A 17492-nucleotide genomic window follows, 5' to 3' on the forward strand; every position below is an offset into this window, starting at 1 on the left:
GGTATAAATGAAGTGAAAGCGGAACACATATTTTGCACACATATAACTTAATTTCTAAAATGAGTAGGAAAGTTATTTTTATGGCGTACCAAAACAAACACTTTATGACAAGTATCTTGTGTAACACCCATCACATATGTTCACAAATGTGTGAAAAAGGTGCAAAATTGTACAAACATGATGTAATAAAACAAATGTTTAAAATACTATTAAAAATAAAACAAATCAAGATAATATATCGGTAAGGGCAAATGACTTTGCATGAGTTTGCATATGGGTTTCATGAACTTAAACATTTACAGAATTAGAACCTAATGTGACTAAAAATTGACAAGCGAATAATTTCTTATGACCACAAGTTCTTGAATAAACAATGTCAGAAAGTTTAACATTTAAACTTTTATTAATAAATAGATATTTAAAGGTACCGTCAACCACGACGACGAAGAAAAGAAAAGTTGTAAAATACCGATTTTTTGACAATTATTAGTTTATATTGATTAAAATATTACGACTGGTTTATTACATTACTTGAAAAAAGTTCATATTTTCAGTATATTCGGTAATAAAATTTCGCGATGTGAAATCAAAAGTACGCATGCACAATTATCATTTCTGGGTTTACCACGTGATGATGATGATCAATCTACTGGCGTTAACTGTTAGTTACCTGGTACCGGTACCCAGTAAAATTTATTACCGAATATACTAAACATATGAAAACCTGACAACTTTTGTCAAGTAATGTAATATGCCAGTCGTGATATTTTACACTTACATGCTGAAGTGGGACACCTCGAAGATGAGGTTGAAATTGACCACCCTCGGAGCCTCCGGAAGAATCTCGAGAGCGTTTTCATTGCATTGAAGCTCGTTCTCGTCGGCCCGGACGATCACTATGTCGTCGTCGGCTGTCATTCCTTTGCAGAGCGGGATCTGAATTAGAACCTCTTTTTTCGGCTGCTTACCTGTGAACATCACAACGGATAGAGGTTATGGTTTCAGAAATGTGTTTTATTAAGTGTTTCAGGTCGTAAAATCAGCAGCTTGCATAATAATTCAATCGATAACATATAGGAAAAGAAACTACTTCAAATACAGTTTAAAGGGGCTTTTTCACAGATTTTGGCATGTATAGAATTGTGGCATTAAATGATTTATAATGATAAATTTAAACATTCGATCTGAAAAGCTCAAGTAAAAAACAAGAATAAAGTTAAAGAAAGAACAAAAGTAACCCTCAACTGGGCTCGAACCACTGACCACAGGAGTAAAAGTCTATGGCTTAGACCAATCGGCCAGCCGCGCCCATACAATGAGTAATGAATTTTAAACTATATATGAGCACTTTTCGTAGTATCATAAAATATAACGACAACATCAGAACTCTCCAAATTATTCAATCGTTTCGCGTTACAACGCTTTTTAATTGTCAGGTTTTTAAATCGTCAAAAGATGCATATCTTGGATATTTTAAAGCATGGTAAATGTTCAGTATTACTGTTTCCTCATAAATATCATAACTACAACGAAATTTGCGAATCTGAAACCTTTTTTTTTATTTTATCAATTTACCGAAACGTGAAAAGGCCCCTTTAAATTATTTATTTGTTACTAATTATATGCAATATGCTGCAATGATGTTTGTGAAAATTTATTCATATAGATGTAATAGATGTATTTTGATTGGTGAACACAGTTTTATAGCCCACCACATACAATATATGCTGAAAAGTTCACATTTATTAGGCCCTAACATACACCTTTGACATTTATCTGGTAAACATCCGTAATCAAATTTTGATTGTGAATGTTTGGTGGGGTATCTGGCTTCTTTTGGGTCAACTGTTTATCGATTGACGAATCTTGTTTTCTCTTGTCAGATGCTACACCGACCATATCGTCTTCTGGTTCTTCGACAGTGTCATCATCGTTTGTCTCATAAACCTGAAGATAATGAGCGTTTGTGCTTTCTTTATGTTTAAGGCTATAGTATGTTCTCTACAAAGTCGCGAGCCACGAGGTCAAAACATTGACACAGCAAGCATCTAAGTAATATTTAACTAGAGACACACCGAAAGTCGTGTCGGTTTGTAAATTATATATGCATTAAGATTTTTCTAATGAGTATTTTTATTGGATCTACGCCGTTGCGGTTTCGGTGCTTTACAGGATATCCAAAAGATTTTTAATCGTTTATGTATACAGTGAACACAAACAAAAATTAACACGCGATAAGTTTTTTTAATCCTCAACATAGCAATTATAATTGTCATCTTAAGCAGCAGCAAACGAAACATACTCATAATCATTGTCATCGTAACATTATCATAACATATGAAATTCTGAACCTGACATGGATGAGCATTTATCGAATATTTTTTTCGAAGCAGTTGCATAACGAGTTTCACTCTGGGAAAACGAGATTAAGGCGTGTAATTAAAATGTCGCCTGAGATAAGCTTGTGCAGTCCGCACAGGTTAATCAGGGACGAAACTGTCCGCTGTATGGATTTTTTCGTGTTAAGAAAGTCTCTTTTAAACGATATCCAATCTAGGCCGACAATGTCGTCCCAGTTTAGCTCGTGCGGACTGACACTATTTATGGATGCATTCAGCCCAGTTTCACAGAACGCGGCTCTTATAACAATATGTCAACAAGCAGTATTGCAATATAATGCCTCCCAGGTTGCTGGCTTGTTGAATAATTTCGTAGTTGAAAGATAAGTTTATACTAGCATTAAAAGCATGCTCTTATAAGCTCTCATATTACGCAGTGCGATGAATGTTAACTTATTTAGCTTACAAGATAAACGCTAACGCCAAGCTCTATTTGCAGATTATATAAGATATCAAAGATTGCATACATGCCTTAAAGATTTGTTTACTTAATGATTGGAACAATAAACGAAAAATGTTCAAAATGTAAAAAAACACTAAATATGTATTTATTTGTTTGTTGTTTTATTTAGATTTTGTTCCACGTCCCCTTTTTAAAGAAGGTGACGTCTAGCAGTCGCATTGTCCGTCTGGTCGTCTGTTTGTCTCTGCAAATCTATCTGTCTGAGCAATAAGTTTGTCATATGTTAATGGCTTTTTAAATAACATAGCACTATCGTCTACCATCATATGTCGACGTGTCGCGTATAAAACCCCTCTAATTACATATGATGTCAAGGTCACACTTAGAAGTCAACGGTCAAATGTCGTAATCAAACAGCTTGACAAATTTTGTGTCAGCCATCTCTTTGCAATATGTTTAGAGATTTTAAAATAAATTGGCGCAAAGTTAAAACATCGTAATACGACGAGTTGTAAAATGAGAAATTCATTCTGTCTGCCATAGTTTTTAATTTTTTAAAACAATATTGTCTCTTCATTATAAGTTTTGTACTAATGTTCTTAAGCTCTTGTAATTGTTACATTGGGTACATTCTCCATTAACAAAAAGCATTGCATTTTTGTAGAAACTTGTTAATTAACTTGTTTTTTGTATTAATTATTTAATTATTCAAATTCCGGAGTATGAATTAATCATTGTATTTAATGTCTTAAAATGACATATGCATACATCGGAAATAAAAACACTAGCGCAAATAATAACAAGAAAACTATATCAAAATAAGAAAAGAATAAGACGTTAAAGCAACTGAATTTCGGATTCCGGATTGATCGTGGAGATTTTGCGACATTTTTTCGGAGCATTATTTTTGATAGAGTGCGTGTTCACTTGTTTTGAGTATATGAATAAAACCATTCATAAAACAAAACTAACTTGTAGGCTAAGTACAGTGTTCTCCTCGAACGTCCCCGCCGGAACCTCCAGTGTGAACGCCTTCTCCATGTCAGATGTGACCGTTGTACCGGAAGCGCTGACGGTGCTTTCCTCTTTCCGGGGCCGGATGATCACAAAACACACGCAGGTGGTTTCCGGTACCAACGTAACCTCTAAGGGACAGTAATGCATCTGGCGAAAAGATTGATGAATTTATTAATTTTCCTCGTTTTTTACGGAACATTTATAGAACTGTATGATAAGTTGGCTATTAAAATGTTATAATGTAGGAGGCTTGAGGCATTTAGAAAAATAACTCAAGAAAGACAATACATAGGAAATCGTGTTTACTGAATACAATGCTAATAATATATTTTATAGAGATTGTTATGGATTCATGAATAAGAGAAAATAACACACATAGGTTTATTAAAAGGAAGCAACCTATTTTAAAACAATACATTTGTGACTGATCATAATAGGGCATACTTTTTTCTTAAATGTCCGTGCAATAGTTAATATCTATACAAACCTTATTGTTTGTAATGAAGTTATCCAACGGGCGGTCTTCCGGTGCGGATTCGATAAACCGTAACATCATCTGCTCTTTCTCCGACGGCAACCGATAGACGGGAAGCTGTATAGTGGCAACGCAGTTCCGGTTCACCTCGAATATCCGGATGTGGTAGACGTCGCTGATAACCGCCTCTTCCTCACGCTTGGAGATCTGAATCGTGCTGTTTTCAACCTTTTCCCGTCTGCAGTAGAACCCTGTAGGGAATTCCGTTGGGATATCAATGCTGGCTATGATGACTCCCACTCTATCCACAGGATACGGCTTTGCGACCTGCTCCCGCGTGATTTTAATTCCTTTGGCTCTGATGTTGCTTTATTGTATGAGAAAACTGTCATTAAGGAAGCAAAAACTTGTACTTTGTATTTTAGTTGGACAGTGGATGAATATGTATATATGATTTGTAGTGTTGTAATCATGACGTTTACGTATCATCATGGTTTGTCATTTGTGGTCAACGTTGTTTTCGAATTCAATGAAAATTTAATAAAAAAATAACGTGATTAAGTGATGTTTTCGTCTTACAGTTGTTCGAATTGTTTAACAATCTTAAGGGCTGAAGATCTATAGATATTTATAGAAAAGAGTCTAATAATATTGTAAAGATGAGCAACAGGAAGTTGTATGGGATCGTCAATACAAGGAAGTATAAAGCGAATGCATGCATTACATGCGAGGGCTAGATATGAGTCGTGTGCTGAGAAAACTGGGCATAATGCATGTGCGAAAAGTGTCGTCCTAGATTAGCCTGTGCAGTCCGCATAGGCTAATCAGGGACGACACTTTCCGCCTAAATTGGATTTTTGTTAAGAAGAGACTTCATTTAAACGAAAAATGTCATAAAAGCGGAAGTTTTTGTCCCTGATAATCCTGTGCGGACTGCACAGGCTAATCTGGGACGACACTTTAAGCACATGCATTATGCTCAGTTTTCTCAGAATACGACTAAATTATGTTATATATGTGGCTTGATACAAGGGACATTCTGATGCGCCAAATGTAAGATCGCGATCGAAAGATTCATACATGCAAACAAACACAGAATGAAGATTCTACATAGGGTGTATTTTCCTAATAGAATGGCGAGCTAAATACGCTATAATATACATTTTCTCGTTAATAAATTGCATACTTGGTTCCGATACGTTCCTGTTTATAAACATGCATACTTTGGTACGATGCTTAAATAAAAAGAAACGAAAGCATGAACAATTCCTTGAGGGCAGAATAGAGAGTTTGTAATGAAAACAGAATTATACTGATAACGAATTGATTCGTTTTTTTGGCATGCTTTTCTAAATCTATATGAAACGGCTTGCTTAGTGGAGAGAAAGAATAATAGACACTTCTACATAATATAGATAAAGCAAGTAAGATAAACAAATGCGTATGTTCGAAAATATTAAATAAACGTTACCAAAACTTGCCACTAAAGAATCAGATAATGTTAGACAAATAATGTGCACAGTAACATAACTTGCTACAGCCATGTCGCCTATAACCAAACAACAAAACACAAGTATTATTATTATTTAAACCTATTTTTCACCGATTTATTAATTTCTTTAAATTTAACTCGAGGATTGATAACAGTACATGCAATGGTGTCAGTGATCGTTCACATTGATCTTTCACATTCACACTATGCGATGTTATGTCTAGAGAAATAAGCTTTGAATTTTGCTACAATTTCCATCAGTACCGGAATGTTTATACGTGGCCTTTTTTACACTTTACAAAGCAAACTTATCATAAATATTATGTTTTTTGAACAAACAATTAACAATATACATATAATGATAAAACCATCAGTGTAGGTATTCACAAATGATCAAAACGACGCACAATCATATAGTAAATATATAATGGGTAAATATGATACACATTAATTTGCAAAGAAGCATATCAGAATCTTAAGACGCATTAGGTACTAAACCTAAAATATTTCCGTTGATACATATGAAAATTGTGTTTTCTATTGAATGCTTGAATCTGTCACTCAAGTATTAAGGAATACGGGGAATCGTTTGCAAAATAGTTTTCAGTCCCTGAATCTTTTATAACGCTCTAACGAAAGGCTGAAACAATAAACTTATCATACTTTAAAATAAGAAACCGGTAAAATGAAAAGCAAATATTATTCATTATTTTACTCCGCTATTAAATTCCGACATTAACAATTCGGTCGTATTGTTATTCGAAATTAAACAACAATCACCTTTTTTAAACTTCTTACTTAAGATCCACACAAAAATGTTAAAATCTTCATGAAATCATTTGATAGATATTAGCTTATTAACCGCAGTCAGAAATGTTCGGTCGGTTAAATGAAACAAGCATTATTCTGATGAATTGTTATTTCACCGCCTGTGTTTAGTACACAGACAGCATTTTTGATTTCGAATAGGTAGGAGCAGAAATTATAGCGGTCGCATAAGAATTGCTTGTACTTCTGTAATATAATGTTTTATGTTTAAAGATCCTATTAAAACATTTCAGCCGCGTCATGCAAATATTGGCCTTATTCCATATGCGGTCAGCGCCGTTGCTCCAGACAAGCCTATGCAGTTGCCCAGACCGCTACCTTTTTGCCGGCTTATGAGGCCATGATACATTTTTGCGGACTTTATAGCGTACAGAGTAGCTCCTGAACAATCTACTCGGATAAAGAAGACTGGCCGCCTATGGCATAAGATCCATTTTTCACTTGACGCGGGTCAGTTTTGCAAAGGCCAATAAGCTATTTTGGCTTTCACACGACGTTTATCAGGGTCTGACTTTTCTTATTGATTTTCACAATATAAATTACACCGGAAGTGGCAAGGGACATACCCGTGGGACATGGCCATCAGGAGGGACTTGTACATCCGGAGACTCTCGCGGATAGCAGGATGTTTGGCCACGTCTTCGGGTTTCTTTTTGTCCTGTCATCGCAATGGATAAAAACACTGATTAGACGTCGCATACCTAAATACATGTACAAGAGACATGTTTTTATATGAGTTGCTCGATGCATTGTGTGTGGAATTTCTAAATTTACCTACAAGAAGTACCTCATCGTTAAATTATTTTAAAGTACACATGCACCTAAATAAGTTCTTACCTAATCCTTAATAAAAGCCAATGCCGATTTCGTTTACGTACAAAAGTTCAACTGTTCTTTATTTAAAAGCCGTCATAAAAGGACATTAAGAATGCCCAATATACAACGTTGTCTTTCTTCATTAGTCACACACCTTGTTCTGTTATTAACTTACTATCGGTTTAAATTACTTAACGTTTGCTTACGAAATTGCGCAGTTCCGGATTGGCCCCTTTAATAAGCAGAGCTTCCATCGCCTCCTGTGCCCCGCACTCCAGTGCCGAATGCAGTGGCGTATTTCCATTCTTCTGTAGGGTAAAAATACGGCACACGATGACACAAAGCATGAATACTTAAGAAATAATGCTCGAATTCCCTTTGTTTATTGACCAATAAACAACAATGGCGTGAACAATATTTTGAGTGTAACATTATCCGGCAAATATTAGTTGTTATTAGATTGACGCCTTTGTGTTACTATGCTCATGATATCGACCTATTTCCTGTTGATAATTTAACACTTTAACAACAATTTGTCTATACAGAAAGACCCGATGGATTAAGTGAATAAGTCTGTTTTTAAAGCAATCATTAATTCGATTGTAATAAGATCTTACATAAAAGTCATGTTGTTGGAAAACAGGGCAACCATAAACTAAAATAAATAGTGTGAACCATAACAAATATTTTGTGTGTGCTATCTTATAAAGGAACATATCATTTTATATATAAAGAAGTTACGTTTTTCAATTTGCATTAACTCGATGTATTACGATGAAAGAAGAATGCTGAAAAGTCGTTTCTACGGTGTTTGGAATGCTGGAATGTTAAAATGAGCCGGTAACAAGTAGCGTACCTTGTTGACGACGTTGGGGTTCATGCCGAGGTCTGCCAGTGTCTCTATGGTGTCCATGGTTTGGGTAGTGACCGCCTTGTGCAGCGGGGAGTCGCCGTCCTGAAATGTGCCACACCAGGCATGTCATGCAAATCACGCAACACAATGTTCGATGTTCAACACCAAATCGCGCCAATGGTTTTGTCTACACCAAAGTGAGTTCTATTTACGGTCAATACCAAAGTGCGCCACCTTTAATGTCTACACCAAAGTGAGTTCTATTTAAATTCAACACCAAAGTGCGCTACCTTTAACGTCTACACTAAAGTGAGTTCTCGTTGATGTACACACCAAAACGTGTTCTCTCAAAGGTCAACATTACCGTGTGTTCACTTTTAGGTCAACACCAAAACGTGTTCTTTTTTTAGGTCTACATCACAGTCCGTTCTCTTTAAGGTAACGCCAAAGTGCGTTCTTTTTTATGTCTACACCCAAAGTGCATTGCAGTGATAAACATACCAGTAGTGTAGAACGCCTTTAATGCGGTTTCAGCTACTAGTATGTTTAATTTCTATACGTAGAAAACAGCGTCCCAAAAAAACATTTTAAACATATTTACTCTGCATAGTCTCCATGGTTTGGTTTTGGTTATTCTTTATTAAAGCAAATAAACAGGAAGCATGTTTTGTCCCTACCTTAACTACATACATTTACAACAGTTGTTTGTACGACAATGCCATAAACAGGAGGAACGTACCAGATCGTTTAAAGGATTGAGCTGACATCTGTTTGCCTTTAAATACTTCACCACGTCTATATAGCCACCTCTGGCTGCGAAATGCATCGCTGTATTCCCATGCTACAAAAAGGCTAACATTATATATGATAAATATGAGTCGTGTTCTGAGAAAACTGGGCATAATGCATGTGCGTAAAGTGTCGTCCCAGATTAGCCTGTGCAGTCCGCAAATTGGATTTTTGCTAAGAAGAGACTTCATTTTAACGAAAAATGTCATAAAAGCGGAAGGTGTCGTTCCTGATTAGCCCGTGCGCATTGCACAGGCTAATCTGGGACGGCACTTCACGCACATGCATTATGCCCAGTTTTCTCAGTTCTAACACGACACATATGATCCAAAACTCTTTACAACGGTTATCCCAGCAACCATTAGTAGAAGCCTTCCAGGTATCCAAGAAGGATCTGAGTATAGCTTTTCTCAATAAATGATTACCGGTGCAATTTTGTGTATTAACGCATTCTTTCTGTATTGGAAAGAATGGCACAAATGAAGAGAGGAAAAAAAACACGTAATAACGTCATATACAAAAATAGTGCTATTTGAATATATCATCATTACGTAGTTTGAATTCTTGACACGAATGAAATACGCTGTACGCGGAAAATACTCAGATCTTGATGTGGAGGTTTTAATGAACACCTTACGGAGAAAATAAAATTGTGACTTTGAACTACATTAAACAACCTTAAACGCAAATGCATAGATTATACGCTGAGTATCATGTTACTAATCTGGCAACTTTTTTATAACGGCTGTACCAGCCGGATTATTTTCCGTAACGCGTGTTTTATTCACAAATATTTTCGGAACGGTCTTGATTTTTGAAATTATGTACTGTAACAAAAATGGGGGTTTCTAACATACAATATTATGATATCGGTGTGATGTATTGACGACGTCGACAAATATACCCGCTCGAAAGACAAAATCGCGATGTGTCGCCTTTTTTTTATCATTCTGGCAAATATATAAGTCGTTTTAGATGTTGGAAACTAAAAAAACATGTTTTGTCGTTCTAAAGAATTCTCGCGTTGGCGACCTTCAAACCCGCAAACACACCGGACGATATATCTGAAGTAAGCAACCATACACTACGGGGCTGAATGAAAAATTATGGTATTTCATTATGCATTCTTAAACAGATATAAGCGTTTTACACTCAGCCCTCGATAAAAATTAAGAACCATCAGAAAACCGCACGTCACCAGGTTTTCACGCTGCAGATTCTCTCCCACTTCCTGCATCAGCTGGATCAGCTCGAGTCTTCCCAGTCTCGCCGCCAGGTGGAGCGGGTTGTCGCCGCGCTGCAACCATAGCAACCAATACAAATTAACAACATGTAGCACAAAGATCACTTTCAGAAATAATGTATAGCTTACAGTTAAGAGGCTACCGGGTATTCTACTTAAGCATTTTATTGAGCCGCGTTCTGAGAAAACTGGGCTTAGTGCATGTGCGTAAGTGTCGTCCCAGATTAGCCTGTGCAGTCCGCACAGGCTAATCAGGAACGACACTTTCCGCTTATATGGTACATGTATTTTTAGTTTCAATGAAGTCCCTCCTTACTGAAAATCAAGTTAATGCGGAAAGTGTCGTCCCTGATTAGCCTGTGTGGACTGCACAGGCTAATCTGGGACGACACTTTATGCACATGCATTAGCCCAGTTTTCTTAGAACACGACACAAATAGTCAAACATACTCGTATTGGAAAGTGAACGTTAAGATTGATGTGTGATATCTAGCTTACAGCTTTAGAGTTTTGTTCATTTGGTCATTTGATTATGTGCTTCTAAATTGTTACTCACTTAAAGAAACTTAAATTGCATCAGCTGTGGAATCTAATAATCACTACATGATCCATTGTTAATGACATGTGATCATTATAAAAATGACAAAGCAAAGGAAAAACAACAAAAACATGACCATATAAATGAATACCACTTGTGTCAGAGGATCGGAACGGCTATCACGTTCATGCTATGAATACTTCTTATTAAAAACTTGAATACGTATACTGTTAATTCTTTTGCTATAAATATTTATATTATCTCTTTACTTTTTACTTTTAAAATTAAGTACAAGTTAGGGTTTAGGTAAAAAATGTAGAATAAATCGCTTTGAATAAAATGGAGCTTCTTAAGATCCAACAAATATGATGGCTTTCCTAAAACATTTTTCGTAATTTGAATTTAAGCATAAATTTATTTCATTATTCGCCACAAAACACACTCATAACAGGGCCATGATGACCCTTAATTGACCATCTGAGTTCAAGGTACACCAATCGTCAAAGTTTGACCCAGATTCAAACATGATTCCAATAATGTCGAGATAACTTTCATAATTTAAACCTATTTATTTAAGCTTGATTGAATTGGCCCCCTAAGTATTATTGAAACTCTTGATTCCATTTCCAGGGTGTATTTGGAGATGAGATAAAGAAAAAGAAAGCTCAAGTAGAAGGGTTCGAACCCGTGACCTCCCGGTCGCAATGCGGACAATCTACTACGCTACGATGGCTGGATGACATTATGTCGGTCTTTTATATATATTGAGCCATGAATGCTGCCTCTAGAGTTGCAATATGGTTTTACCAACATTTGACCTGCTGGTCATGTTTTGGAATGCATGAGGCCCAGCAGACGTCAAGATAAACGTTCTAACAAAGTTTCATTATGATTTGGTAACCCATGCGGCTTCTAAAATCGTAATATTGCTCTAATATTTGACCTAGTTTTGGACGCTTGTGACCCAGATTAAAAAATAGCTTGCATATTGTAAAGTTAACATTCTGAAATGTTTTATCATCGATGTGGCTTCTGGAGTGTTGAAAACAAAGTGGCTTCTGGAGTGTTGAAAACAAAGAACAAACAGTATATATATATTTCTTGGGATTCACAGAATACTGAAAGACAATTTTACGACACCAAGCAACCATTTACAATGATGTATGTATCAAAATTGCCTTCGTTCAAGGGCGTACAAGATAAGTATTGATGCAAAGCATCAAAGGGCGTCAGGAATTTCAGTGTAAAAGGCACTCAATGAAGTTACATTTAACGATTTTTTCTACTTTAAATATTAATATATTGGCCGATTATTTTAAACAAAATAGAAAAAGATACTGGTATAACCATTATCTATAATTTTGTGTTTAAACCCCCAAATAACCATTATTTATGATGTTGTGTTATAACCCCCAAATAACCATTATCTTTGATTTTGTGTTGTAACCCCCAAATATTTCATAGTTCATTGTATTTACATTGGTTTCCTTTTTTTACTGGCATCCGTGTGCAGTTTTCATGAATGGAACAGAACTGTGTAGGTTTTAAAAAACCTGCTTCATCTTGTAAGCGTAATTTCATATTTTTCTCAACTTCAAGGGGAGATGATTCTGAACTTATTCTTACGTTGCTCATTTACGATAGGGGTTGAGTACTCATTGAAAACACTGTAAAAGTTTGAAAAAACATGAATAAAAACTGTAAATTGCATAAAGAAGCTGCATTAAACAATACTTTGAAATTCAGTAAAAGATCATAATAGATTTATTGCTCCGATATTCATCATTTTCAATAGGGTTCGTGTAATACTGATATAAAAACACTTAACAAGTTTGGAAAGATTCAGGCGAAAGTTGTGAAATCTTTTAAACAAGTGGAAATTGTTTATTTTGTCAAATTTAATAGAAAAAAAATCTTGACTAATTGTCCCGATGTTTCTCATTTTAAATGAGGTAAAAATGCTCATTGATATGAAGACACTGTAAGTTTGGAAATAATCTGATGAAAAATGTTGACATAATCACCTAACCAAGCAGTTTTTTACTTTTATTTTTAAATTCAAAGAGACAAAATTCTGGACTTATGGGCCGATATTGCTCATATAGAGTTTGGGTTGGGTCCTCATTGATAAAAAACCTGTGCAAGTTTGGGAACAAACGGATGAAAATTTTGGACTTCGAACAACGATTTCAAAATTTCTCAAGTTCTAAGGAAGATAACTATGGACGTAATGGTCGGATAATGCTAAAGGGCCCACACCACCTGGATAATAATACGTGTCGCGCTTCGCGCTCTACTTGTGGTTCTTAAAAAAAAACTCCGAGGAATGCTTGACTCTAGGGAAACGGGTTACTGGGACACAGCTCCTCCAGGATAAGCGGCTGCTTCCTTTATCGCAACTCATTGTTACAATCAATAATACGTGTCGCGCTTCGCGCTCTATATGTGGTAGGGATAGTAATTAGGGACTATGATAGACAACCATAAAAATACATGGATAATAGATGTGTTGTTTGCATTTATTTGTTAATATAAAAACACGTGTATTTTTTTATAAGATATTTAAGTGATGTAAGAAATTTTAATTAACGTTGTCACCACGCGGCATCCATTAATTTTAATTTAAATGTCCAATTGTAGTAAAATGGATTTTAAAATGTCTACATAAAATAAAGCTTTATTATATTTATTAACCTGACTGAAAAAATTATCAGCCTCCGAACTGTTCCGTTCGTGCCGGAACACGGGATTGAATCGGGGGCCTCTAGATGATTGTTGCGTATACAACTTCAGTCTAACGCTCTCCCAACTGAGCTATTCCGGCTGACATCATTTGTGTACTGCTATTTGGTGAAGTTGTGTATAGCGATCGTTATTATATGTCTATTAATAAACTAATACATTGTACGTTTTCGTACCACTACGCCTTCCAATAAACTTGCTTGCGCGATAGGTCGTCAAATATCGTACTACATTAATTCTCCACTAAATAAGCAAATTAGAAAAACTACAAAATAAATATATTTTGATTATGTTTTGTTTTTATACAAAACCAGAAAGTTTCGCGTATTTGCCCAGTCCCTGTGATCTTTCCCCTGTGATCAGTTGTGGATCAGTTATTAAATAAAACAATTAGCTTTGCATTATGGGCAATAAATGTTGTAATAAATGTTATAGGCACAAATGCAGTACTTATTTACACTAATTTACACAAAAAAATCACCACTATGCAAGATATTCTTAAAACACTGTTGATTATATTTTACGGATATAAGTATATATTTTTGTTTAACAAAAATATATACTTATATCCGTAAAATAACTTCTCCTCCCATAAGCGAAAAAAATGCATTACATACTAGTCGCCGCTCTCCAGAGCGACGCCAATAACTGTGCAACAAAGAGCATAACATACACGGAAGTTACGTCTTGCACTTTTACGTTGTATAAACAGCATATTTGAAGATATTCACGTTGGTAAACATTAAACTTAGATACTTATTCGTGACCCAGAGTCGAATGTGCAGCCTGACAGACCAACCAACAAACCAACCAACCAACCAGCCAGCTTGCCAGCCTGCCAGCCTGCCAGCCAATCAACAAACTAAACAACTAACCACAAAAACAACAAACCGACCGACCAACCTACCGACATGGTGATACGAACGATTCAAAATTAAGCTTCACTCACATTTTCGACGGTGAAATCCAGCTCGTCCAGACGCTTGATGGCGAGCAGTTTCCGGGCGGCGTCATGTTTACCTTCCAGCAGTGCATCAATCAGCTTCTGGCCCCGCTCCTACAGTGCGTTTTCGATTGATATACGGCACGCTTTATGCGAAAATGTGTCTCATGCAATACGCGGCTAGCGTAGCTCCAAACCAGTTTTCGCACTCCTGGTCTGGAGCTGCATTAATGTCCGCTACAAATCATTCAAAGTGTTGTGGTTTTATTAGCCGCCATGATAGCTCCTGACCAGACAGCGCGTATGTGCAGGCTGGTCTGGACCTATTATGTTTGCATGTGGCATAATACCCATTTTTGTATGACAATGCTAAAGTACGTTAACAGGCAAACGTGCAAAATGTGCGTGTGGCGGGAAAGGCTGATTAAACACTCGTAACATGTCGTAACAAAAAAGCATCTATTTTGCAAAATAAAATAAAGTCCTTTGGATTCCATAACGATGACCCTGTTTATCCACCGATCATGATAGTTGCATTAAAAAAAAGGCTGATACGTTATGCACGGACATATCAGGTCGGACTTGGACAAGTTTATCTCGTGCCTCAAGTATTGTTTTGACACAACACAATGACTTTACCTTGATTTTTTTTTACTTCACAGAGAAAATTAAATATTGAATATGTATTGAATGTCTCTACTTTTAAAAGGAATGACTTGCATATCAGCTATGACTGATATCTAAATACGTTACAAGTGTATGACCACGTTAGGGATTTGTTTTATTTTGAAACACTTTTATTGCCACAGACCTTAACACGTGCTCGCTTAATAATATAGAATGGGCGACGAACGAATGAATAGATAAGAACGACAAGATTGCATTTATTACAGAAATAAAAAAGCTTATGTTTGTGTGTCAAATATAAACTTAATCTACAATTCTATTGTTCGCATGTTAACGTGTTTAAGTTAAACATAGAAACTGACACTAACTAATGAATTATTATCATCGACCTTCAATAGAAATTGTACCGGCATGTGAAGAGTCACCGCAGGCCCGTGATTACCATCTATGAAATCTAATGCACTTATAAACACCGTGAACATAAAGGGTAATTTACCTGAGCATGCATCGAAACTATAAAATTGTAAGGACACTACGGATTTAAAATAAAATTACCTATAATTGTATGTAAATTAGCGACTTCTGTTTGTTAAACACCGGTTATTGGAAAATCAGCAAGTATATCGCTATGAACTTTTTTTAAAGCTTTAAGTGAATCATTAGAAGTGAAAAAAACCAACAAACATAATTCCGCCATTTTTACTGATAAATCAATTGAATGACATTGTGGTAAAACGACGTGTCTATAAACTTCTTTGGAAGGTGTTACATTTTCCACGCGAACATATTACTTCCATTAAAAAAAATAAGTAAACATTCTTATATATGCGAATAAGTAGGAGATAAAACACAGTACAAATTGCATATTGAAGCCCATTCATCTTGTATGTTTTTGTTAGTAAAGAAAGAAGTGATATTTAAGATTCATTTAACAAACTCACGTGAAGAAAACGATGTATTACCTCCGGCCACTTTTTCGCATTTCTGTAACGGACAACGGGTGAGCCAACAATTGTCCAGCCCAACGTTCTTTTCTCAACGTGTTGTTTAGGAAATTTGACATTGATAACAATTATAATATTTTGTATTAAATATTGTAAATCTGTATGTAGCCAAGAAGTTATGAAGGCGTGAACGAGTACGTACCTTTGGATGCATCGGCGATCTACAAATAAAGTAAACTAATAAGTATAACAGCATTATATACAATGGCGAGATTTCGGCCAGATTATTTGATAGATGGAAAATACAAGTTGTAAATGTTATGTTAAATGTGTACTTGTATTAACATAAAAGTCAGGTGCATATGTGAATAAAACACATGGTTTATTTCTAAGACTTACCTTTGTTCAGCTGAAAACGTCTTATATTTTCCTTTTGACGAACAAAGAAAACTGGCAACTATACATTTATCACTTTCTTAGTCAAAAGCAAGAATAAAAAGACCACAATTCAGACAATTTCATTATGGCAGAAACGCAAAACGAGGTTGACTTAATAAATGCACATCAATTTAACGATCGTATAAAAAAAATGACAAAACTTCGTGTGATTGTGTTTACTTCGTAAGACTAAATAAATAAGGTTATCAGTTGATCAGGCTGCCAAGTTTACGGATTTAACAAGGCAGAGAATTGTTCCAATAATGTATCGATTTTCAACAATAATTAGGAAGTTTAAATCATTTATTATTGGTCTATACATGGATTAATGGCAAAATTAATTATGTTGATTATTGATTTAAACCAGTTCCTTACATAAAACAAAACGGATTGATTTAATAAACGCTATTCGATAATCTCTATTGTTTGGATTAATTAATGTATGTTTGTGGATGGATGGATGAATGAATGGATGGGTGGATGGATTGCTGGATTAATTGATGTATGGATGGATGAATGGATGGATGGATTGATGGATTAATTGATGGATGGATTGATGAATTGATGGATGAATGGATGGGTGGATGGATTCCTGGATCATGGATGGACTTTTATACACCAAAGTATCCATTGTACATCCGGACCAGATATGTGTATTAATCTAATACACATACCTGATCCGGACATACGGATTCCTTGTAGCAGACTCTTGCCGGAAGTAGAAAGGGTAGATAGGATTAATGTGATATGGGAACGAGCGAGATCATCATTGAATCACTGAAAGAGTAACAACTCACATGCATAAACAAAAGAAGTGGGCAATAGGATGAAGGTAACCCGAGAAATGTCGTTACCTATTGTTTGAAACTACTAATATATACTTGTGTATATGCATCTTATAAATTACAATCAACCATACCTAAAGAGATAGCCATCTATTTATAA

The 17492-nt window shown here is 35.7% G+C and overlaps 1 protein-coding gene across 1 annotated transcript in view; it reads right to left on the reverse strand.

The window, feature by feature from the left end:
- Window positions 1-16722, reverse strand: part of LOC127877107 (uncharacterized) — a 35004-nt gene extending 18282 nt beyond the window's left edge. Inside the window, exons 1-12 of the mRNA XM_052422761.1 lie at window positions 16509-16722; window positions 16312-16330; window positions 14545-14652; window positions 10271-10369; window positions 9023-9124; window positions 8287-8385; window positions 7637-7738; window positions 7181-7272; window positions 4307-4661; window positions 3775-3966; window positions 1764-1947; window positions 779-968 (exon numbers count right to left, since the gene is read on the reverse strand). Coding sequence (XP_052278721.1) covers window positions 779-968; window positions 1764-1947; window positions 3775-3966; window positions 4307-4661; window positions 7181-7272; window positions 7637-7738; window positions 8287-8385; window positions 9023-9124; window positions 10271-10369; window positions 14545-14652; window positions 16312-16323 — 1535 coding nt within the window. The 5' untranslated portion in view covers window positions 16324-16330; window positions 16509-16722. The remainder of the gene's footprint in view (window positions 1-778; window positions 969-1763; window positions 1948-3774; window positions 3967-4306; window positions 4662-7180; window positions 7273-7636; window positions 7739-8286; window positions 8386-9022; window positions 9125-10270; window positions 10370-14544; window positions 14653-16311; window positions 16331-16508) is intronic.
- Window positions 16723-17492: the final 770 nt, after the last annotated feature.

The sequence above is a fragment of the Dreissena polymorpha genome, chromosome 4 (assembly GCF_020536995.1).
Source record: "Dreissena polymorpha isolate Duluth1 chromosome 4, UMN_Dpol_1.0, whole genome shotgun sequence".
In the NCBI taxonomy this organism is placed as follows: Eukaryota; Metazoa; Mollusca; class Bivalvia; order Myida; family Dreissenidae; genus Dreissena; species Dreissena polymorpha.